Raw genomic sequence first — 24,712 nt, forward strand, 5'->3', positions numbered from 1 at the left:
GCATTTTAGAGAAGGAGAATGAGACGTCAATACGGAAGAACCGAAATTGTGCCAGAAAGGATAGGAGCACACTGGCTACGAACTTAACGGATATGATCATGTCAAGCTCTGTTTCAACAAGATTACAACCGGAATGACCCATGACTTATCACGTAATTATACACAGTACCAGCAGGCAAGATTTTTTCTCAGCCTTCAATGTGAAAACTCGAGAAGAAGAAAAAATAGGTTAAATAAACCAAGATTCAAGGTAATCTTCTTCACATTTCTCAAGACCTTGCTTGCTTGCCCCCCTTGTGCTTTCTGCCGCATTCGCAAATGTGGTTGTTCGCCGCAAACATGCATGCAGCCTTGAGCCTTCTTCCTCGACCAAAGACACAGATTTTGCTTGTTAATCCGAGGTGCCATTCCCACACCCCTGATCCTGCTCTTCACCCTAAGAATTGCACACCGATGATCTGATTTGATCTGAAAGTGTCTCAGGGCCGTTTGGTGTCCCAGATCTCCTCCAGCTCCCTGGCGAGCTCCTTCTGGCGTCGGACAACGATGGTGACGTGGTCCCTGCCGTCGACGACCTTAACGACGGCGCGCGGGATCCTGGACTGCACCGCGTAGCTGCAGGACACGGGAAGGAGCTCGTCGTCCCCGCCGTGGTAGATGGTGACGCCGCAGGTGAGCTGGTCCCGGACAACCTCCAGGCACTGGTCGATCTTGCTGGCGCTGCCGCAGATGATGTTGTGGAGGGTGTGCCAGGAGGCGATGTGGGTGTGGCAGAAGAAGCCGTCCATCAGGTATGTCCTGACCCTGCAAATGAAAAATTATATAGATGTCAATGGACCTTTTTTTTAGTTAACTAGCAAGGTGGGAATCGTCTTTATAACTTTTTTATGTTTTTGTCGCATATACATATTGCTTTATTATTTTAAAAACACTCATCAATGATACTCCCTCCGTCCCGAAATAAGTGACGTGGATTTGTATCCACCTCACTTATTTTGGGACGGAGGTAATAGATGTTAGTCAGTCATATGTGAAATCACATGCATATCATGCATGCAGTTCGTCGAACTCTTCACCATATGTTGTTGACATGACGTCTTGTCTGAGGTTTTCATAACTCATCAAAATAAAAAAAGGTACCTATCTCCTGAAACCCTAGCCGCTTCCATTCCAAAAAAGCATTTTCGCTCTACCGCTTCTTGCAGGCGCTGCGAAGGTCCCCTCTTACCCCGTTTGCCGCTATGGCATGATGGGTGGGACACCGACCTGCGTTGAAGGGTGGTAGTTTGGTTTCTTAAAGTTAGGTTAGGTTCCTCGACTACGAGGCTATGATGGATATGGCGGAGCCGTGCGGTTTAGGAATATGGTTTCTCGACTAATGATCCACCTCATTGGTGACGTTCTCGTTGGCGGTGACTCTTTTGAAATAGTTGATTTGGTTATGTGTATTCGTGTTTTCAACATACTCGTGCATGTGTGCATTTTCTCTAATCGGCGAGGTTTGGCCAACTTCGACTTCGCCTCGAAGCTAGCAAGGTTAGGTCTCGAAAGATCAGTCTGGCCGAATCTACGATGGTCATCCAATCCTTGCCCTCGCCTTTTGGGACGATAGTCTTCTTAGATCAATATCACGCATGCATCTTCTGGCTCAGACCGGTTACTTCCTGGCCGATTCATTCAAGAAATCCCTCCGACATGGTTTGGAAGTCCAAAGTTTTTCCTTAAGGAGTTGTATAATTTTATTTTTGTTTAATTGAATATAGTACTATAAGAGTTGTTTGCTTTAAATATGCCTTTCGCAAACAAAAAAACGGTTGCCAGAACTCACGTAGAATGAATTTGTATCAATGATTCGTTATCTGTTACACCAAAAAGTTGTTTTCGCTACTGCGAAACTTTGTTTCTGTTAGTGTCAAGAAAATATGCTTTTATTGATCAAGCAGAACATTTCCTTTTATCAGTCAAGCAGAATGTTTCCGTGGCACAAATCATTGTCCCATCATGAAAAAAATGCACGCGTCTTTAAAACACAAATTGTTATTGATTTGGTATAACTTTTTTTTCAGAAACGTATTTATCAAAATTGTTTTCAAAAATGTTATCTTGGAAATCATGTCAGACGTGATTCACGTTAGCATATAGCTCCAATTACAAATTTGTTCGGCAACTACCTTGCACCCGTTTCTTAATTCGTAATGGCCATATGCAAAGTTTATTTCTAGCCCATGAATGAAATCAAATATGTCATCGCGTGAGGTTTATTTCTAGCACATCCATCAAATCAAATATGCCATCCTCATTAAATCTTGACCAGGATTCCATCTTCGTCAGTTCCTCTCGTCTCCGATAGTCTATTGGACGTCTGAAGGTGAGGGAAACCACGTATCAACGTCTGACCATTGTATTAGTGCCTTCTTGGTAAGGTTTCGTGTGTCCTTCACGGCGGCGGCCTGACGGTGGAGCAACGATGCATGGATTAAGGGTCTTTTGACTCCATCGCCGTGATATGGATATCATGGTCTACTCCATGGAGTTTGTGGATCTCACAGCTTGTTATTTTGGCCATCTTCCTCATCAGTCCGACGATGATTCAACAGTTTGACAATCTTTCTTGCGAGGGATGGTGTCGGCCACCGCGTGCTCAACGATTTCAAGTTCTCACCCCACTGGGGTGGGCGGCTCAAGCGGCTTAGTAAAACCTAAAAGGGTAGTCCAGCTTATACATGTTTTGTCTATATTTCGTTACCAGGTATTTGAAGAAATATCAAGATTGAAATGGCGCAGATAGAGAAGTTGCCTTCAAATATTTTTGATGTAATTTTCGGTTTTTCCGAAACCATTGTTGTCATTTTAGTTGTTTGGATCAATTTTGTTTGTTGATTAAATGAGATAAAGCTTTTAAATAAAAACATTGCTTGTTAGTTAGTGGCAGCGAGGAAAAGATTATACCCCATCTACTGATTTGTGAGACGCATGGTCGTTCTGATCTTGAAACCCATATAAAGGATTCAACGATCTCAACGATCTTTTTTGCGAGGGATGGTCTCGGCCACCGCGCGCTCAACGATTTCTAGTTCTCACACGCTGGGGTGGGCGGCTCATGCGGCTTAGTAAAACCTAAAAGGGTAGTCCAGCTTATAAAGATTTGGTCTTCTAATATTTCGTTACCAGGTATTTGGAGAAATATAAAGATTGAAATGGCGCAGATAGAAAAGTTGGCTTCAAATATTTTTGATGTAATTTTCGGTTTATCCGAAATCATTGTTGTCATTTTAGTTGTTTTGATATTTTTTTATTATTAAATGAGATAAAGCTTTTAAAGAAAAAACATAGCTTGTTAGTTAGTGGCAGCGAGAAAAACATTATATCCCATCTACTGATTTGTGAGACGCGGGTCGTTCTGATATTGAAACCCATATAAAGAACATGATGTCACATGTTTCTTTACATAAAGCCAAAAGCTATATAAAGGACCTAATGTCACATGTTTCTTTACGTAAAGCCAAAAGCTAAGGTATTCGGTTCCTGGACGTACGTAATTTGGTTTCGGTTCTACTATCTCGCAGCTAACGGTCCGTTTCTTTCTAGGATCAAATCTTGTTTTTACCAACAAAAGCTAACGTAGCATGCTTGGACTCTTGGGTTCGGTTCCCTTTTTAGCAACCACGTGACATTACCGAGCAGCGTAACAGTTCGGTTCCGTTTTAGAGTTTTTTTTTGCCAACGTGATAATGATAACATGTTTGGACGTAAACAGCGTAACATATGTAAGGTTCTCTACCCTCAGATCTCATATCCAATGGTCAAAATAATAAGGGTGATGTTGATCAACGCGGAGCCTCCTCTCGATATCTCTCATATTGCTTTTAGTATATAATAGATTGCACCACTGGACCAACAATTTGAGAGATGAGAGCAGTTTAGTCCAACAAATTGCAAAATGAGCAAAACTAATTAAGTTGAGATTCGGATTACTTAGAGGTCCAAACCAATCAGGCGTTGACACGTGTCCTTCTTATTTATTTTTGCTGAAAACCCCTGCGGTTATTGCGCATCCCACTCCCATCCTGAGAGTTGGCAACAGGTCCAGAGAAGGCGGGCCAGTGAGGTGGACGACGTTGGGTGACTTCTGGGCAAAGTAGGCCCGTGCGGCAGATCCAGTAGAGGAAGAGGCCGACGATTCCCGGCCAAAAATCAGGGAGATCGATTCCTCATCGGCGCGCTCCCCTCCTCCGCCCCCTACAACGCCATGCTCCAGGAGCTCTCCCTCGCCGCCAAATCCTTCACCGGCGCCCTCACTGCCACACTCTTCAGCCTCGCGGGCCTCCAAAAGCTCTCCTTCATCTCCAATGGCCTCACCAGGCGGCGGGTGTACAAATTGTTCCTGTCCGAGTTTTTTTTTGCAAAATTTCCACGGCCCGACGGGACACCATCTAGCTGCCATGTGTCCAATTCGGACTAATTGAACTAAAATGCTCCCGGACCTAAATTTCTGGGACTAGTTTTGCTCATTTTGCAACTTGTTGACTAAACTGCTCCCACATCTCAAGTTGGTTGGGCAGTGGTGCAATTGCCTCTCTTTTTTTGTACTAAGTATCAATGGATGAAACTTTTTTCAAGGAACAAATCAATGTGAGTTTCAACTTTCCTAATTCCCAATCGACTGAGAACTGGTTAGATCTTAGTGGACTCATTTGAGCATTTGTTAAGCCTAAAGTATGCATAATTTGTGAGCAGAAAGAATAAAGTATGCATAATTCTGTCCAACTTTAGGCTTTGAGTTTTGCAATTTGAGTAGACTGGAGATACAGTGCTACAACATCCGTGTGATGGTGTGAGGAGTTTCCTGAGATCAAGAGCCAAGGGCTTCTGCGGCTGCAAGCTCCTTAGTGTTTTTTCTTGTTGGTTGGATTAAAATTTTACTCTTCCTTTTTTGTACGGATTTGTTGAGATGTGTGCATCTTGTTATGCAGAGGCCGGGTGCGAACTTGTTTGATGTATCTCCTTGATGCGACTTTTAAGTTCAATAGAAGCTCCCTTTATCGAAAAAAAAGAGCCAAGGGCCAGCCTCGTCCGTTGAGATTAATTCCTCGTTTTTTAGCAACCGGATCGAGGTCCAATCCACCCTATACCTGCCCTACTTTGACACACCCACACCAACGGTTTCAAATTAAGTTAAACATATGTTCTAGACACCATTGAAATTTCTGAATATAATGGCTGAAACTTTCACTTGAACTTTTAATAATTCTAACCAAAGTTTTAGGTTTCTTTTTACAAAAGTTTGAACTTGTCTTGAATTTATGGGTCATCAAAATGTTTGGACCGAGAAGCCAATGTTTAGGTGCCTATTGGAAATTTAAATTTTCATTTCAGTTGAAACTTGAAAGAAATAATCATGCCCATAACAGCCAAATATGCCCTCCTGAGACCACTGCGGTGCTACTGCCGCTTCCCATGAAGTGTGGGTGGGTGAGATGATAAAATTCTCGGATTTTTGGTAAAAGTTAATGGACTAGTTTTATATCTGAAAACTTTCCATAAAGCATGTTTTATGTCTATTCATCATTAGTTCGTCTTGATTTTTTCCTTAAATCTCTATCACATTTCAAACGTTTCAACAACCGACCATCTCAGCTTCAAATCGCTAAAACATTGCACTAAGAGCATCTCTAGCAGATCCCTTATATAAGATCGACAGTAAATATTTTGAATTTTGCGGAGAAAAAAAATGCTCTGAACAAACCCCTTAAAACTGTAGGGCCTATAAAAAGTTTAGAGAATCACCATAAAATTTTCCGCCCGCAGGCTACATCTAGGTTTTTGACAGCTCCTGTGCCAACGCCTAATATGCTCTACCTCCACCGTGCGTCCACCGCCACCGAATCCGGTCAAATCACCACGTGCAATGCCTTTAAATTATACTGCTAGTCTAGGGAAGGGATCTGTTTCGCCCGAGGTAAATCGATACCTTAAACACTTTTTAGGTGTACCTTAGTTTTTTAGGGTCAGCTTTTTACGGACCTGCTGGAATGCTGTAACATTTTCACTGGAATGCTATTGATTAATGAGATTTTTCAAAAGTTTCAAGATTGTCTGGTCGTTGTTTCGTGGAATGGTATTGATTACGCGACTGGGATAATTGGATAAAGCAGATGGTGCAAATCAGGTGGTCCATGACTATGTGCAGTGAGCAGCGAAACAGTAGATGGTAGCCAAGTACCGTTGTTGACCGGGGTCAAACTCAGTTCATATGTCGCTTATTAACTCCCACCGATCACATCACCATGCAGCGGCGACGCAGACGCGGGGCATCAATAAATGCTCCCACTGACGGGATCTCAATTGACGATCGGACAACGATGAATTCATCCTCTATACGATCGAGGTTGCTTAAATTCCATTGGCCTACACGTACTTACGCTACCTATATCCATCCAATCCCAGTGGAAGAAAGAAACTGTGAAGTCGCATGCCGTTGAGCTACTAAAATTCTTACCACACACCCCGGGCCGGATGGCGAAATGAAATGGTTTAATTAGTTACGTTTACTACAAGCTTTAGCTAGCTTACCTGTACAAGGTGAAGACGCGGAAGGCGAGCTCCCAGAGCCTGTGGTGCTTGCAGAGCACGATGCTGACGGTGCGGCTGAGGTGCTCGTACCAGCACGCCACCGACGCCCCGAACGCGATCGCCGGCCACACCCTCCTCGGCGCCACCGCCCGGAGCACCCTCTGCGAGCTCCCCCACGCCGCCACCTCCCCCGTCTCCCCCGGCGCCGGCGGCGGGAAGTAGGGCGGCGAGACCAGGGTGATCGACCGGACGGCGGCGGGGTACTTGGCGGCGAGCGCCAGGGCCAGGATGGACCCCAGCGAGTGCGCCACGATGTGGAAGGAGCCGACGCCGTGGCGCTGGATGACGGAGCGCTCGATCATCTCCACGTGCTCCCGCAGCGTGTACAGCGAGTCCGCCGGCTTGGGGCTCCGCCCGAACCCCAGGAGGTCCACGGCCAGCAGCCGCCGCCGCCGGCTCACGTGCGGGAGCACCGTCTCCGTCCAGAACCCCGACGACGATATGAACCCGTGGATGAACAGCACGTCCTCCTCCACCACCCCACCGCCTTAAATCAATCCAGCAATGCGGCGAGACGTGAGAATTAATTGGGAAATCTTTAATGTTTGTGGAGCTCGTGTTAGTTAATGGAGGAGGCTGTGTTGTGTACCTTGCGGGGGCTGGACGTGGACGAAGAGGCGGTCGGAGTCGGCCGGGTTGCAGTTGGCGCAGTGGCAGTCGGACCAGCGCGGGGAGGGGTACGGCTTGTACGGCTCGCCGTCCCCGGCGCCGTCCTTGCCGCGCAGGATCTGCACGATGGCAGAGTGCACGGTGACCTTGCCGGCCGCCGACACGTTGTTCTCCCGGCGCCGGAAGGATGCCGACGACGAAGACGACGAGGCGGCCGCGGCAGCGAGGACGGAGGGGCGGGTGTAGAGGGTGTCGGAGATGTCCTCGAGGTGGAGCTTGGTGGAGGACAGCAAGCTGACGACCTTGGACCCGCCGCGCTCCGACACGACGATCTTGCTGTTCCCCGACGCCGCCATGGCCGACGAGGAGCAGTAGCAGGGACGCCACGCGCCCTCGGCCACGTAGTCGGCAACCTTGTAGGCCACGCAGAGGAGCAGCTCCAGGGCGTCCAGCAGCGCGAACACCACCAGGCTCACCGCCACGTTCAGAGCACGGCCGGCCGACGCCAATGCCGACCGCGCCGCGGCCATCTGTACTTGAGCCACACACGGTCGACGCCGGCCAAGAGATCGAGATGGGCAGCGATGATGGGAGGCAGTCAAGTACTGCTACCGGAGAGAAGGGAGGAGAGGTGGTAAAGCTCTAGCTAGCGCGCGGTAGAAGAGGCAGCTGAGCTGCGCGGCGCGTGAGACGGTGACAAGTGAGTGAATTGATGGGCGAATTAAAGCGCAGGGGTTGGTGGTTGGTGAACCCCCTCTGGGCTAACACCACTGACACCGGCCAACTGGGGCCGCTCCGGTTGGGTCTTTCACCCAGCAGCCCGAGAAAGTTTGCAAGCACATCTGCACCGCACTGCGCTGCTTCTTCAAAGGCATGGACCATATATACACAGATATACGCTGGGAGTGTTTAATATGTAACAAGCCCCCAGCTTATTTCTAGTTTAATTATGGTTTTCACTGTAAGTTGGAGGCCAGCCTCGGACAAGATGGTGAAAGCACAGGCACGCGAAATTATTGTTTTCTCTTCTTAGGAAAAACGCAAAAGAGTTGCTTCTCGTTCACAGACGAAAATATATAATTGCCATTGTTTGCATCGACCGCCATTGGAATCGGAGCGATAGTTACAATGTGCGAATTATGAACATTCGCCGCTTCGCGCATATTCGTCTCTCTGAGAGCAAACGAAAGATTCTGCTAGACACGGAGTAGTGCTGTGTATTTTCCACTCCCGTGTACTTGTAAATGCTCGGTGCTCCCAACCACAGCTCCTCTATGTTCCACCGGAAGAAAACTCTCGTGCAACGCAACCCTTGGTAGTTCTCGAAAACGGAAAGTGCGACCTCTCGATCAGCTGCCTGCCGCAGAAATTACTAGTGTGAACAGGCGAGGAAGCTGGCTTGGATGACTTCCAAGTTTCAGCTCAAGTTAGAAATCTGCATGCACGAACGTCATTTCTCTGCTAACACGGCACAGGCACGTGGCCAAAGATAAATGCGTCTCCCGTTTGGATCGTTCTACGTACTCGAGCTAGCTAGTGGACGTGCTATACGAGGCAGCTGCATGACGGACATGACCGACCTAGCACGTTCTTCGTACGTACACTGGCACTCTAGTCAGCGCCCCTGCGTGATCCAGCAACCCGTACGTACGTACGTACGTAAACCCCTCTGCACAAAGTCATCTGGTAGTATTCGGTACTACTATCCGAGATCATTTTTTGTGTAGCAGTACATCAGCGCACCAAAGCATAAAACATTTTCGTCAAACATGCACAAGCCGGAAAATCAACTATTCTATCACGTACAATACAGGGACACCAAAATAATCAGTCAGGTGTCGAGCAAACAGGGTAATTACCGGCTGGTGCATCAGTGCATGCGGCAACGGGAGCCGTGCGTCGGGCGATCTGGTCGCGTAGGTGAGCTGAGCCGGGAGGAAAGCTGGGACGGGCAGCTCGTGTAGGTGAGCGAGCGGCGGAATACGGAGCTCCCGGCCGTGTGTACTACTCTCTCCGGGCAAAGCTCGAACCGGCGTCGGATTATTGTTCCTGGATTTAGGTGGCGATCGATGTTGGCCTCTTTTGGCGCCACCTGGCGAAACGTTTACTTGAAACAGATGGCGAACTGAACTGACTGACCCCCGAGACTGGGAGGGATTACTATAATTTTTACATGTTTGTTGGCTAATCTATGGGTGAAAGTGAAGCGAGTCTAGATCGCGGTTGCATGTGTATGTTGCGTGCAAGAAAGCAGAATTTGTTAGGGTCACGATTTGACAATTGACGTTCGTGCGCACTTGAGCATGCCACTATGCCAGAGTCCAATCAATATACGGAAAGGACCTTCAGGTTTTGCCTATGTAAATATTTTCAACTCTAATAAACCAAATAAACAAATCACTGGTTTGGTAACGTTTGTTTCAAGAAAAAATGTGTTCATCACTTGGTCTCATAAAAATGAACATGCTGAGTACTGAACCACATATTAATTTCAAGGACGCGGCTATTTCTCATTTACTGATTTTTAAGCAAAAGGTGTTAAATATAAGTTTACAAATCAGATCCTTTGGATTAAAATTTGAGGTCATCCGCACTCTTTCCTCTCTCACATCATATTATTGGATTAAGATCTCGGTCCAGAACGTCAACTCATATCAAGAGCAAAACCTTAATTTCAATCCTTTACTGACTGCAGTGAGACTGAGGCGGTCTTGACTCTTGGCCGTGGAACGTGCTGCGAGTGTCAATGCGTTGACAGCATTTTTGTTTTTTTCTTAGGGGCGGACAGGTTGACAGCAAATGAATCTACCAAGTCCGGCCGAAACTGAGAGGCCCAAATCAAAAGAAAGCCTGCTGAGCGGGCCGGCGGCAAACGGGCGCTGTCCCATTCAGCCCTTTGGCCAACAGAATTTTGGTGTGATAAAGCTGGGCCGTGGTGAACGCCACCCGCCATTCTATTTTAGCTGGGCTAGTCAGGGATTCAAGTTTCTTCTGGTTGGCAGGACCTATAACCCGTAAAAGGCAGGGCCTATAACCACCCACCAGGCCCACTTGACGGATATTTATGCTCCCGAAATATTTCATGTCATGGACGACGACGACGGAAGTTATTAAAGCTGGTTTGGCACCGATCATTTAGACATGGAATCGTATAATTTATTTTGAATTTTAAAAAATAAGTTATTTGGTTGGCGCGGAATTAGCCACATGAATTTAATCTCAAATTTTATGAAATCAATTCCTCTCTAAAACCATCATTTCTGTAGAATTGTCTCACTCTTCAATTTCATGTGATAGACAAACATGATTTTTCAACCCGGAATTCAAATTCAACCAAAAAAAATCTTATCAAAAACTAGATTTCATTTTATTTTGATCAAATGAAATGAATTCTTGGTTGCCAAACGAGCTGTTATCGAAATCCCGTAGAGCCCGGAGGTTTCACGCGAGAACAATTTTCAGCTGACCTGGCAGCATAGAAGAAAGAAAAGCGAATCCGGAACACGCCAGTGATGAGCATTGTGTTTGTGTAGCAGTAGCATGTACAGCCCCGGGGTACGTCTTTGAACGCACTGTTGGAAACGGACAAGGATATATGATCGAACAGATGCCGAGTTGGAGACATCGATCCCAACAGAAGACACGATCTCTCAAGTAGTCGCGCGCACTAATTATTCGCACGTAGGTTGGTTTGAGTCCGGATTCTGAAACCCTGTCATTGCTAGTACTACTAGCTAGCTGTAGGATCTAAACAGATTTTCTTCAGATAATTTCGCCCATCAGGCTGCGCATCCTCTTCTTTCTTTCCGTTTTACGGAGGCGGCCGCGCATCTTCCATCATGTGCTTAGCACTACTAGCATCCAAAGCTTTTTACGGGTCTGAAACAAAACGTCGCGGTCATCCGACTCACGGGCGCACAGAACTTCGAGGCAAGAGGACAAACTGTTTCGGTTAAAACATTCCCGATGGCCGTCATTGCGCAGCGCCTTACGTACGCTCCATTCGTTCCGGGATGCAATTTGTTAATGTGTCCAAGAAAAATCCGACTTGGCAACCCTCTGGACTCTGGTCTTTTCCAAGTTGCAATGGACACTACAGAACTTCGCCAATCGCCTGTTATTCAGAACAGCTGATATCATGGATCTTTGTCGCTTCCCGTGGAAAGAAGCAGTTGAGCCTCCTCCGTGTGGCTTGTGGCGGCCGGGGAGCAATGAGAATTTGGCTCCAAATGGGATGAGTGCTACATGGAGCATAAATTAGGTCACGGATAGGATAGTGTAGTCTAATGCTACTTGGACGTTATGATTTTTTACTGGATCAATCCTAGAAACTCCTAAATTTGCAATGGTGAGTATGCTTATCCACACGAGTGAGTTGTCACGATCCATACTCAATAGTATCGACTAGGTTAGGCATGCCATTTGTTCCTAAATACACATCCTTGTTGTTTTCTTTGTCTAGATTACCAGCTGACATTCTGCTATCATGTCATAGTCTATTTATTTATTTGAAAAGGGGGAATGCCCCGTATGTCATGTTATGTCATGGTCATAGCTCTTTCTTCGTTGGCATTTTAAAATGAGTAAAATACACCGCTAATACATGAACTCGGCAAAAATAACACTTTAGTCCACGAATTCGGAAAACGCACATTTAAACCCCCTAAACTAGGACTATTATGTCACTTTAGTCCTACAACAGTCCGGCGAGGCTTAAACACGCCATGTGGCCGTCACGTCGGCTTCGGTCAGGACCGCGGGCTGCTACTAAATTTTCTTAGAATTTATTTTTGCAAAATCACCATGCCCGAGCCGCCCGCAAGGGGCAAGGCGGCCGCGACCCGACATGGATCCTGGGGCCTTGAGAACCACGCCGTTGCCGCCTCGCCTAAGGTTGCTATTAAGTCCACAACGCTCAATTTTGACGAGAGGACACAGGTGAAGAGGTCGCCGAAGCTGACGTGGCGGCCACGTGACGTGTTTAAGCCTCGCCGAATCGTTTTTGAACTAAAGTGACACAGTAGTCCTACTTTAGGGGTTTAAGTGTGCGTTTTTTTAGGAGTAAATTTCACACAACCACGGGTTTAGAGGCAGACTTCTCAACAAGCACTGATTGATGCTAATTTATCCGCAAAACCACACGTTTTGTGTCCAACCGTCTCACTCCACCCAAAACACTGGTTTAAGCGTTGCTGACGGTAGTTCTTATAGGTGGGGCCCGCATGTCAGGTGCCACGTCTTTTTCACTAGACCCCTTGTCTTTTTTGTTTTTTTCTCATCCCCTCATCTTCTTCTGCCTTGAGCTGGGGATACTCCTCGCCGTCGTAGCAGAATTTGCAGCACCCGCACGGCGGCCACGGCATCGCTGGGGCGCCGGTGCCTCACATTTGTGCCTCGCCACCAGCAGCGCGCCGCCATCTCCTCCGGCGCCGAGTAGGTCCCACGCGCAGAGCCGACTGGCCTCCCAGGGCGCGGCCGAGATGCCGAACCAGAGGCCGTGCTCCGGGGCATACTCGGCGCACCCCTCGAACGGCAGCAGCCAGTCCCCCGCCTTGCTCCACGCGCCACTCGCCGTGTCCAGCGCGTACGTGCCGCCACAGCCGCCCTACGTCGGCGACACCCAGACGCTCGACTCGCCGACGGCCACGTAGGCACGGATCCGGCGAGCCTCGTCCTCGTCGTGGTTAGGGATCCCGTGCGGGCCTAGCTTCCTCTCCACGTGCGGTGGTGGCGGGGGGAGCGCGCGCCACAAGTACCTCCAACACTTCCTGGGGTCGTCCCAGACGAGCACCTCCATGGATCTCATGATGCGGAGGCCGTCGGCCATGTCCTCCCGCGGGCACTCCTCCAGGACGTAGAGCCCGTCGCCGAGGGCCACGGAGAGAGGCTCGATCCTCTGGGCGACCGGCAGGCTTCAGGGAAGGGCGTGGAAGGATCCCCCCACGGCGTCGTCGTAGATGGCGCCGTGGCCATCCTTGTCGCCGAGGATGAGGATCTTGTCCTTGTTCCGGCCCAGGAACATGAGGTGTTGCACGTAGTAATCGCCGTGGTGGGAGAAGAAGGTCATGGCGGGCAAGGCAGCTTGCGAGCGCATAATGGGCGCACGCAGTCCCCAGCTCAAGGCAGAAGAACAAGGTAGAAAAAGATGAGGGGATGAGATAAAAACGAAAAAGACAAGGGGTCTGATGAAAAAGACGCGGCACCTAACATTGCGGGCCCCACCTGTAAGAAATACCATCAACAGTGCTTAAAACAGTGTTTTGGGTGGAGTGAGACAGTTGGACACAAAACGCGTGGTTTTGCGGACAAATTAGCATCTATCAGTGCTTGTTGAGAAGTTTGTTTCAAAACCTGTGGTTCCGTGAAATTTACTTTTTTTTAGTTCGTGGACTAAAGTGTTCATTTTTGCCGAATTCATGTACTAGCAGTGTATTTTACTTTTTTAAAATTCTAGTCTCCACTCTCCAATTGTAGGATATCGTACATATACCATGACCTAGTAAATTCTTTGCAGGATTCCCCAACGCGAGTATCATTCTTAATCTGAATACGTAGTTTTTTAAGGGAATAATGTACGTACATACATATGAGTATATGACAAAACCAAAAATTGCAGTCACACATCATTACAGTTATATTTATCCCATATACTGTAGCAAAGTTTCACCATGCATGTCCACCGATCCACCCTGATCATACCGTCATACGTGAGACTCCGGCGACGCACACGCCGCAACAGAACCAGATAGCTGCTGGCGGCTTCTTTTTCTATGTCACGAACATATATTGAGCTCTTGATTAGCAGATGGTGCAGGAGTTGGGGTTCTCCTCCATGCTCTGCACGACGTAGTGGGTGTTCATGTACGGATTGTAATAAGCCGATCTGTACTGGTTCATGAGCTCGGCCACGAGCTGCTGCTGCTGCTCCGCCGTCATCGGCGCAGGCTTCTTCTCACCGTCGCCGTCCTTCTTGTCCTCGCCTTCCTTCTCGGGCTCCTTGGCCGGGCCGACGGAGTCGATGGACGCCGCCCACGCCTTGCGCAGCTTGCTCACCACCTCCACCGGATTCACCATGCCCACCACCGTCATCTTTCGAGCCGCCATGTCCATGGACAGCGCGTCGATGCCTGCACGCACAACACAGCATCGATTATACTGTATGATTAGCTTCTTCTTCTTCTTTTCCATGTACCATGATCCAAATCGATCGGCAAGTTGCTCGATCGTACGTACCGACGAGCGCCGACACGGCCTTCAAGGCCTTCTGCTTGTCCTTGTTGTCGTGCAACTCCAGCTTCACCACGATTTTCTGCACCAAAATCGAAGCCCGATCGGGATAGGTGATGAGCAAAGAGCAAAAGGCAGAGTATAAAAGGAGGTGGAGAAAAATGGGATCGTTGTTGGATTCTAAAGCAATTAAGATCGATCCATGACTAGATAGATCGAGAACCACATGCCCCCTGGAAAGGCGACCGGCTTTGCACGAGCACGACAGAGTACTAAATCCAAGCACGAACCTTCGACATGTCCCCGAGGTGCGAGCAGAGCAGAGTAGAGAAGAGCACCACACGCCAGCCGGCGGCTAGCTAGCTTCGCACGCAGTAAGAGCTCGGCGAGTGGAGTGAAGTGGAAGGAGGGAATGATGGCGCCGAGGAGGAGGAGGTGAAAGCGGGATTAGAATGGCCGGAAAAGCAACTGTGGACGAGATGCTGTAAATAAAGGCCCGTTGTAGTCTTGTAGAATGGCACGTCATCTGACAGCGAGACAAAGGTGAAGTTGGTAAGACCAAATAATAGTTGTTCTGTTTCTCTGTTCTTCTTCTCCTTCTCCTTCTCCGGCAAAATATATATATATATATATATATATATATATATATATACACACGAACTTTTTGCCGGTCTCTGTCCCTTTGGTTTAGACGGTCCAGTTTTCTTTTCCCCACGTACGTGGCATGATTTCCTACGTACGGCGAGGTGGAGATAGAGATGAGGGATTGGCTGCACTGGTTCGTGCCTTTGTGCGTTCATTCGATCATCCCCTACGGGGCCCGCACAAAAGGCCAGTTAGAACATCAGATTATCTTTCTTTTTTTTGCGAACAGATTATCGTCTCCGCTTGTACGTGCACGTTTGCGTCAGGCGACGAAGAATAACGAAATAATTTAATCGGTTCTCTGGGTAAAAAGATCAGTCGGATTTGAAAGAAAAAAAAAAGTAGAATATCGGATTTGCCTCTCCGCACAAGTTGCACTAATCTTATAGGTTTAGAATAGTCGTACTAGCCATTCATCCGAAACTGCACGAACATAAGATCATTGAACTTTCTTCGCAAAAAAAAATACTTGAACTTATTGTGGGCGAGGACACACCCACACCCCTTGCATGGTGCAACGGGCTTCAAACCGCTAATTCACCACCAGCGAGAAAGAAGATTTCAAAGATAAAAGTAAAACCATGAGGTCCACTAGCACCACATAGTAGGACATGATAACTACGATGGGGATGCGATTTAGTCGGCAGACTACTATTTCATAAGTCATCGCCTCCACTGCCTGGCGGCGGCCGCCATGTTGAATCGACGGTCAAAGACCAGGGAAAACACTAACATCGCAACTAAAGGGAGCACTCTCGAGGCCTCTTAGTGTGACACGCATGGTGCTCCGAGGAGATCATGTAAAGTCGACTTGAAATTTAAAATGCAATGACTTTTGAACAGACCATCGAAATCATAATACAGTTTCAAATGAATTTCTCGCCGCAAGAGTTTTAAAACTCAATCATTTATGATATGTGTCTTTGAATTATTTTGACAGCACATTTTGTCCTATGTCCCAAAAAAGATGTCTTGTGTATTTATCTTGTGTCGTGTCTCGTGGTCGTCTTGCTTTTTTTTTGTTATGTAATTGTCGTGCTTGCGCCACGTGGTGTTTTGCCTTATGTCTTACTATGATAGTGTTGACTTGCGTCATGTGGAGTACATCTCAACGAAACTCATGTGCTATTGGGTTACGTTCTTGTTCTGTGTCATGTTATACGCATAGTTGTCCTGTTTTAGATATCACATTTTTTAGTAACAAGACATGGCTATTGTAGCAATCAAAAATATACAAGAAAATGTTTTTTAAGCCATATAAATAAGTGTTCTAGGTTCAGGAAGCACGTTTGCCACGCCGTGGAGGACATCTCCCCCTCTTCCTTCAAAGAAATGAGCGGAAGTACCTCTGTGTACAACAAAATGATATAACAAGATGAGATGGTTTTTAATGTATTTTCCTGCCTAAATTCCAGACCCAAAATGTGGACTAGATCAAAATATACTCCGTGCAAGAAAATGTATTATTTTTCGGCTCAAGAAGATTACGATCACCAAGGGAGTAAATTACAAAAAAAACACCACATTATGGATTTTCACATAGGTACCGGTATACGTTTTATTTACTAAAACCCACCGGATTTGCTTAATAGTTCGGTTGCTAGCGAATAACCCCGAAACCGATAGGGAGGGCCCACTGGTCAGGCCAGCGTGGCTCGCCACCGTGGCAACTGACCGAATCTCTCTTTCGTATTTCTCTGTTCTGCTCTGAGTGCTTGCCACCGTGGCACCGACGACGGCCGAGCACCGCCGCCGCTTGATCTCCTCCTACGGAGATTCCCGAACTCCAGCGTCCACTCCCTCTGCTCCTCGTCGATGTTCTGAACCTTCTGGTGCTCCTCATCTTCTCCCTAGAGCCCCGAGCTGCCTTGGCCTCGGAGCCCTGTTCCAGCCGCTGCTGCGGCCGTTGAGGCCGTCGTCCCCAAGTTTCACCACCACGCGCTGCACCAAGCTGCTCTGCTCAGTAGTCCTTGTTGCGCTCCTCTTCGTCCCCTATCTCCCCGTGCGCCCGCACAGGCCGCGCTTCCACGTGGTGGCCTTCTCTGTCTCCGGCATCATGGAGGGCGGAGCGTGTCGGGAACACGAGTGGCATCAGCGTCCGTGACACAGGGTAAGTTGAGGCGCACGTACTCATCGCGAAGCCAGAACGCGGTGCGGTCGTAGGCGAGTGCGAAGCCCACGGCGCCGATTCCGCCATGCGAGAAGCACGGGCCAAAGCCTCGTAGGAGAAGGCCATGGCCGCATCTACATCTCCATCTCCATGGCCATGGCCGCCACCACACAGCTCTCCTTCCCCTTCCTGCTCCTCCTCCCGCTGCTCACCATCACCGTCGCCTCCTCCGCCCCGCTCCCATTCCTCGGCCTCCTCGCCCTCAAATCCTCCCTCCACGACCCCACCCGCTGCTCCCTGCCATGGTGCTCCTGGCCGGGCGTCTCTTGCTCCGTCGCCATAGTCGGGGTGGAGCTCTCCCGCCGCAACCTCTCCGGCGTGCTCTGGCGGGCCGACGTGGGCCGTGGCGTGCTCCGACTACCCGGGTCCCTTGGCTTGAGCATGGAAGACCACGGGCGACGGGGCCAGGAAGGAGAAACAGGAAAAAATATATTGTTTTTCGGTTTGCCCCTTGCCATATAGTTATATTAGCGGGAGGGTTCGGCTTCTACCACGTTGGCGCCACGCTGGCAAGACACGCTGGCGAGCGAGGGGTTAAATAAATCCGATGATTTTTAGCAACTACAACGTAAACTGATACCTATGAAGCCGTAGCCCTTATATAGTGTTGGCTTGCGCCATGTGGTGTACATCTCAATGAAACTCATGTGCAATTGGGATACGTTCTTGTTCCGTGTCATGTTATATGCATAGTTGTCCTGTTTTAGATATCACATTTTTTAGTAACAAGACATGTCTATTGTAGCAATCAAAAATATACAAGAAAATGTTTTTAAGCCATATAAATAAGTGTTCTAGGTTCAGAAAGCACGTTTGCGCTCTCACGCCGTGGAGGACATCTCCCCATCTTCCTTCAAAGAAATGAGCGGAAGTAATTGTCAAAAAAAAATGAGCGGAAGTACCTCTGTGTACGACAAAACGATATGACAAGATGAGATGGTTTTTAATGTATTTTTCCTGTCTAAAGTCCAGACCAAAATGTGACTAGATCAAAAATATACTCCGGACAAGAAAATGAATTGTTTTTCGGCTCGAGAAGATTACGATCGCCGAAGGCTCTGGAACAGCCCATTTACCAGGGCTCAAGCGTGGACGATACAAGTCACCGTGGCCCAACTCATACGTGTATAAGAATGGGCTGCTGGACTAATTTATCCGCAACTGATTCTCTGGTTTATTTGGGCCGCGTTCTTTTCTCCTTTCGCTTCAGTTCTGCGCTGCAGCCAATGGGCGCAAACATTTTCCCTGACCGAGTGCAGTGCGCGCACGGAGGGAAAAGGCAAAGCCTGCGTTGCCGGCCGGGGCGGAAATTAATGGAAAGCGTCGCCTGTGCCGGGGAAAAGCGCAGCAGCCGTGCGCCGTCCAAATGGCGAGGAAAGCAAAGGCGTCGCCCGAGCCGAACCAGGGGACAAATGATGGGTGTCGGGCTCTTGCGCGGTCGGACGCCTCACGTCCACCCGCGGCTGCTACGTACGGGGACGCCTTGCCTCCTTGGTCACGTCCAAATGGAAGCAAAGCAACGGAGAGTAGACGTACTACCACCCACCCGTGTACCATATTTGTATGCGATGTGATCCGAGGTGACACAATTAACTTTCCCTTCTTCTTCTTTTCTTCTTGCTGTTTGATAATTAATTGGTTCAGTTTTGGGCGAGCTCGATGGATCACGCCAGGCCACTTGATTAGACGGGCGACATGATTTCCAGACGTAAAATATGTGTGCACTTGCCTCAATCAATTAAGCTCGCTAGCTCTCTTCCAAAAATTAATCATCCATGTCTTGTGATAGATAAAACAAGGCTAAACCATAAACAATTACTAGTAGCTAGCTAGGCCCGTGCATATGAATTTTCCTAGATTAATTTAGCGGTTGCCCGCATTGAGATTTGACGTTCAAACTTAATTAATTTGTAGTGCGCGCGATCAAATATGATGACGAATCTCCGTAATCAGTAAACAGAACAAACTAAGCATGCAGACACACGTAGCGGCATTATCTGCCGCATATTTAGGGATATCTATCTGTTCATGCAACGTTAAACATCTAAACAGAATGAAGGGACGTTAATGAAGTAATATTGGTTTCAATCAACGACGACACCTTTCAAACGCCTCTGTGTACAGCCGGACATCCTACCTAGAGCGATGGAAATGTGTCAACCACAAACCACAGATGCAATGGGACAAAAACTAGCCATCGATCCTAAACGTAGACGTAGTACGTCTACTAAGTTCTTTTTCAATTTCTAATTTCCAAAAGGCACCTCCCATCGTTGTTCTTAGATAGGATCATCATCGATCAGATTAAAACGAGATGGATTAGTGCGTTGGCCATTCCACGGCTTCCTTATCAATTGTTGCCATTAGACCTAGCTAGCATTTTCTACTTGCTCGTCCATTTAGTCGTCTCAGCTCTGATATTGTACTCACTTCTCCATTAAGTTGCATAGACGCAAAAATTTAAGAAACGTCAACTTTGTGTGGCGTTGCTCATCCCGATGTGGTAACAAACGTGGATGGTAGGCCGGCCGCTCCCAATGACTTGTCGTCTTGTCCCCCTCACTCAGTTGATCTTCAAATGCCATATGTACGAGGGAGCTAGCACAGGATTTTATCTTGTTTGTTTTTCAAAATATAATGCGTATAAGTTTTGTCGACCGACAAATTTTCTGAACGTTGACCAACCACATAACAAAAAAAATTCAACATCCATGATGCCAAACAAGTATCGTTAGATATATTGTCAGAGATATTTTCATAACATTTTGGCTCGACATTGTACATGTTGATACTTTTTTCGATAAGCTTGTTCTGTCAACAAAAGTTTTGAACCCTGCATTTTAGAATGGAGGGAATATGTACTGGTACACTCTGCGTTTTCTTTTACAACACGTATATTATTTTTATACTTCCTCCGTTCCTTAATACAGTTCTCATACATTTGTGCATTTGGAAGAAAACAATTCCCATTTCTCTATATCAGCCCGGGGTGGGAGCCAACAGAATAAGGAATAAATAGGAAAAATGTGCTTTATAAGGGAATGGATGGAGTATTTGTTCCTTCATATAGCTTGCTTTACGGAGTATAAGTGAATGGATGGAGTTGTTCCTTCATATACTCAGCTTGTTTATCATTGTTTTTCGCTCCCAGCCAATAACTGTCTGCATCTATTTACTCTTAAACCAACGTGGTTGACCAAACACTGGAATCAAGAGTTCGTCTTAGTTGAAGTGCACAAATTTACATGAATTGTATTAAGGATCAAAGGGAGTAAATGTTATGTAAACATTTCATAAAATATTTTTTAAACTATTTTTCACGACAACCTAATGGTATGAGTTAAGTTATACTAACAAATTAAGTAGTTTTTTGTTTATGGGTTGTCCAAGATGGAAGGAGGTAATAGCACTGAAAATTTTGTGTGATTTAGTCCACACGACATTAACCTTTGCATGCAAGCTTATAAAAAAAAGTTTAGACATCCACACTTGAGTAGTCGCAGTCTGGTCTTAAATTTATAGGAAAAATGCATACGTGTAATGCAAGATAAACCATTTTCTGTCGAATCGACTTGCACGGTGAAATGTTGCGGACAAACATTTAAAGCTTATTACTAAATTCAACCAAGCATAATATAGTGAAAAATAATTGTCGTTAGAAACTAATCACGGAGTAGCAGATAAGTTTGTGCTTAGTTTTCATTTGAACGAGAAGTTCTCATCTGACCGTTTTCGCCGACACCTGATTTCCTTCAACTCAAAAACTAACTAGTATAGCCGTTTGACTTTGCAAGGCGGCCGGGGAAGCTGCCTCCTTTTAAAGGAACCATGGCTTCTTCCCACTTTCTCTCCGCTCGAGTACACCAGCACGCCACCAGCTCTTAACACGAGCACACGGCCTTCTCGATCGCCCCGCGCGCCCCCAGCCCCCAGGAGAACCTCGATGAAGGCGACGATACTGCGCCGCCGCGGCGGGCTGCGCCTCAAGAGCAAGGCCGCCGGGGGCCGCGGCTTCATGTGCGGCTGCGGCGGCTCCAAGGCCGTCTCCGTCATCTCCGACGGCTCCTCCGACAACCAGCACTTGTCCCCCATGGCCACCCCGCCCACCACCAACTCCTCGACCGCCACCACCGCATCCACGGCCACCACGACGACGGCCACGAAGAGCAAGACGGCGGCGTCGACGCTCTCCACGGCCGCCGCGGCGCCCTCATCCTCGTTCTCCCCCTCCTCCTCCACGGACGACGCCAGCGCGTCGAGCACGCCGAGCGTGGCGGCGCTGCTGCGGCAGCTCGGCGAGCTCGAGCAAACCGTCCGCTCCCTCACCCTGCATCAGGGCGCCGGCCCCGGCGGGCGGCCCCGGCACAGGCGGAGCGCGAGCGAGGGGAGGGTGGAGGCGGAGAGCGTGGCGGTGGTGAAGGAGTCGGCGGACCCGCTGGCGGACTTCCGGCGGTCGATGCTGCAGATGATCGTGGAGAAGGAGATCGTGGGCGGCGACGAGCTGCGGGGCCTCCTCCACTGCTTCCTCTCCCTCAACTCGCCGTGCCACCACCACCTCATCCTCAGGGCGTTCGCCGAGATCTGGGAGGAGCTCTTCTCCGGCGCCGGCCACCAGCTGCAGCGGCGGCGCACCACGGACTTCCTCCTCGCCGACGACCGCAAGAAGAAGAACAAGGCCAAGCACGCACAGCCCACGATCTACACCGGCCGTTGATTTTTATTTTCTTTTTGTTGATCGGGACGAGGTTTTTAGCGGGGGTTTGGTGAGTTGTGTGTGTTTCTCGCTGCATTGCGTTTTTTCTCTTTTCTCATGGACTTTACGTGATCTGTACAAACGATTGGAAGGGACGAGGCAGGAACACTTTTCAGGTTCCGCAAGTCCATGATTTGAAATGTTGCTTTGGTTGATTTGAAAATGTTGCTTTGGTTTCCCGTAATATCAGCGCTCTGCTGGTCCGGTTCTCCGGACGTGTCGGTTTTAGCCGTTGGTGCACGCGCAAAGGGCGGGATCCGATAGGTACGGGCAAATTAAGCTTGGTGAGGAGGCCCCCGTGATTCCCGCGGTGCGTGTTCTCGTTGGTTGCTAGTGGGTTTGTTAGGGTAGTACGGTATACGATAGTGTTACAGCAGAAACGGCGTGCGCTGGCCTAGCGAGCTGATGATGTAAAGCTTGTGTCGGTAGGGAACGGCAGCCACGCGCGGACTGAACGAAGATGTATGTGTGTGTGTGTGTTTGCCGTCGTTGCTCGCGCGTCGACGTCGTCTTGCTAGGTGAAGAGGAGCATCGATCGATCGGCCGGGTCGAAGCGACTGCTTTGGGGTGATCGATCCGGCCGCTGTTTCGTACAATGGTCGATCCGTTTCCAACGAGTCTAACTAACAGGAAGCGAGAATGGCGGTTGTACTACTCCCATCCTTGCCAACGGGCCACGGCTAGCTGTTCCTGAAATGTTATGGTCACACGCACTTCCCGCGATCTTCTTTCTCCTGACAAACTTGCGCGTGATCATAAGGAGAGTACGAGACCATGGACTTGACTGTATGAGCTTCTGCCCTCTGTCTGCCCACGCAGTTCCTGCCAACAGAACACGAGCACGCATTGCAGTTTTGCAGAGAGCTCTTAAGAGATCGGAGGCGCAGAAGCAATGATCAGTTCGGTGGAAGACTGAAGGCCCATAAAAAGGCATTCAGGTGCCCGCATGACGCTTGGTGCAATAATCACTGCCAACCGATCATCACGTTCTAAAGCATTGGGGGAAATTCGAATCTGAAAGGAATGCATCCGATGATCAGTGTCAATATATCTCAGCATGACCAGATCCTTGATGGTTTCTCGAAGCCGTAGAGTACACAGATCGGAGAACCGACGCAGTCTTTTCCAAGACTACTTGGTGCGGTGGTGCTCATGTTGAGTTTTATTGAGCAGCCAAACGGAATCCCTAAAGGAAAAAATCCGAAGTGGTATGATGATGGCTTGATGTAGGCTTAACCGCTTAAGCACCGTGTGGGTTGTCGTTTCACCCTTCCGATCCACCCCAGCTGAATCCTTCATCTTAGTGATGCCTCGTAGCTGTGATGAATTGCACAGGGGTTCACGGAAATGTCACCCTTTCTGAACAGAGCACCATTCCGATAATGTCACGCTCGCCAGAATAAAATGAACACTCATGTCAGGATCAAACGAGTGCAAGAAAAGAAGAAACCAGTCAGTCTGGAGGAAGTAAAGAAAGTTTGAGCAGATACCACTCTTGAAGTCTTGATGATGGATTGCCCTTTGTAGGGCTTTGTATTTTTTGCACTGATCGCTGAATGGAAGCATAAATAAGCTTCTGGAGTTCCCTTGACATCAGCAGCTCTCTCCAGCAGACCAGCACTGACCACAGATGTCACCCCTTTAAATTCTTGTTGCGATCTTGTATTCAAACCACGACAAGAATTTATGATCGGAGGGAGTACAAGATTTTGTATTCTTGATGTTTCTTTCTTCTTCCAGGTCTGGATTGTTTCACAAAGCCGTAGAGTAATCAGATCGAAAAAATAGTTTCGCCGCCACACATCGTGCTCGATATGGATTATGGAACCATAGGTCCCTGTTCGGCGAGTCTGGGGGGAACTCCAGGTCGCGGCGGAGGTCGTGTCTGGCAGCCAGCTGCACCCAACGGTGCCTAATCTCCTCACGGCAGGCGCGGCCAGAACCCGGCACCGGAACCCTCGCGCGGTTACAAGTGCCACCCCTCCGGGAGGTGCATCTCGACCCCCCCCCCCTAGTAGTGCTCCGATGTGACCACGTCGAAGTAGATGCGGTCCCACGCCCTCGTCGGGGCAATGCGGAACAGCGCAGGTGCTAACGACCGCGGGGGACACGGCATCGACGAGATCCAGCCTCGTGGTCATTCTTCGCCGGTGGCTTTGGGACCATGGACGGTGGTTTGGGGCGCGTGTTCTAGGGTTTTAGGTGGAATGGGAGGTGGGGGGGGGGGGGAGATGGTGACGAAGGAGTCCCCATTTAATGCGGACATGGGCGGACGCGGCGCCGGTCCTTTCCTGTCCGTGTGAACGCCCACCCGCTTAGATTTGGGCCCGTAATGCGTCTAAACAGACAGGAAAACAGATAGGGGGCGAAATGGGTCGCTGCGCTAGGCCAGCCTCTTATTCGCATGGACAGAAACGGAAGCGTTCAACCTAAATGAGTAGTCATGCTGGAGTCGGTCTTTGTTTGCTCCGCCCCTGCCTGCATGGTGCTTTCGATTGCTTCTCGTTAACTACTTCACAATTTTCAAGTGTTTGTTTAGGCTTGTGCTCTTGAATCCAAAAATACAAGCACAAACCCAAACAAACATGACGTTAGTCGTTCTAGCATAAGTTCGAATCATCCCTCGTCCTTTTAGGTATTGTAACTCTTTATTTAGATACAAATACCTACGTACT

General features: G+C 48.5%; 3 protein-coding genes across 3 annotated transcripts; 1 reads left to right on the forward strand and 2 right to left on the reverse strand.

Annotated features, from left to right (window-relative positions):
• Positions 1-61: 61 nt before the first annotated feature.
• On the reverse strand, positions 62-8,095 carry LOC100826872 (probable lysophospholipase BODYGUARD 3). Its single transcript, XM_003571953.4, has 3 exons — positions 7,223-8,095; positions 6,574-7,120; positions 62-804 (listed from the first exon to the last, which is right to left on the reverse strand). The coding sequence occupies exons 1-3, from the start codon at positions 7,770-7,772 to the stop codon at positions 480-482; spliced, it is 1,422 nt and encodes a 473-aa protein (XP_003572001.1). The 5' UTR covers positions 7,773-8,095; the 3' UTR covers positions 62-479.
• Positions 8,096-13,777: 5,682 nt separating this feature from the next.
• Positions 13,778-14,946, reverse strand: LOC100827173 (heavy metal-associated isoprenylated plant protein 39). Its single transcript, XM_003571954.4, has 3 exons — positions 14,760-14,946; positions 14,476-14,551; positions 13,778-14,369 (listed from the first exon to the last, which is right to left on the reverse strand). Exons 1-3 carry the CDS (start codon positions 14,766-14,768, stop codon positions 14,041-14,043), a joined length of 414 nt encoding a protein of 137 aa, XP_003572002.1. The 5' UTR covers positions 14,769-14,946; the 3' UTR covers positions 13,778-14,040.
• A 6,111-nt stretch (positions 14,947-21,057) lies between these two features.
• On the forward strand, positions 21,058-22,221 carry LOC100827487 (transcription repressor OFP8). Its single transcript, XM_003571955.3, has one exon. The coding sequence runs from the start codon at positions 21,228-21,230 to the stop codon at positions 21,996-21,998; it is 771 nt and encodes a 256-aa protein (XP_003572003.1). The 5' UTR covers positions 21,058-21,227; the 3' UTR covers positions 21,999-22,221.
• The last annotated feature ends 2,491 nt before the right edge of the window (positions 22,222-24,712 follow it).

Source organism: Brachypodium distachyon, chromosome 3 (genome assembly GCF_000005505.3).
Source record: "Brachypodium distachyon strain Bd21 chromosome 3, Brachypodium_distachyon_v3.0, whole genome shotgun sequence".
NCBI lineage: Eukaryota > Viridiplantae > Streptophyta > Magnoliopsida > Poales > Poaceae > Brachypodium > Brachypodium distachyon.

What these genes read in the sequence shown, in the direction of transcription:
- LOC100826872 (XM_003571953.4), bottom strand. Translation starts at nt 7,772, where the DNA reads ATGGCCGCGGCGCGGTCGGCATTGGCGTCGGCCGGCCGTGCTCTGAAC. An exon ending in CCACGTCCAGCCCCCGCAAG is followed by an intron (nt 7,121 to 7,222) that starts GTACACAACACA and finishes GATTGATTTAAG; the next exon opens with GCGGTGGGGTGGTGGAGGAG. An exon ending in CGCGTCTTCACCTTGTACAG is followed by an intron (nt 805 to 6,573) that starts GTAAGCTAGCTA and finishes TTTCATTTGCAG; the next exon opens with GGTCAGGACATACCTGATGG.
- LOC100827173 (XM_003571954.4), bottom strand. An exon ending in GGCCGTGTCGGCGCTCGTCG is followed by an intron (nt 14,370 to 14,475) that starts GTACGTACGATC and finishes TTGTGCGTGCAG; the next exon opens with GCATCGACGCGCTGTCCATG.
- LOC100827487 (XM_003571955.3), top strand. Translation starts at nt 21,228, where the DNA reads ATGAAGGCGACGATACTGCGCCGCCGCGGCGGGCTGCGCCTCAAGAGC.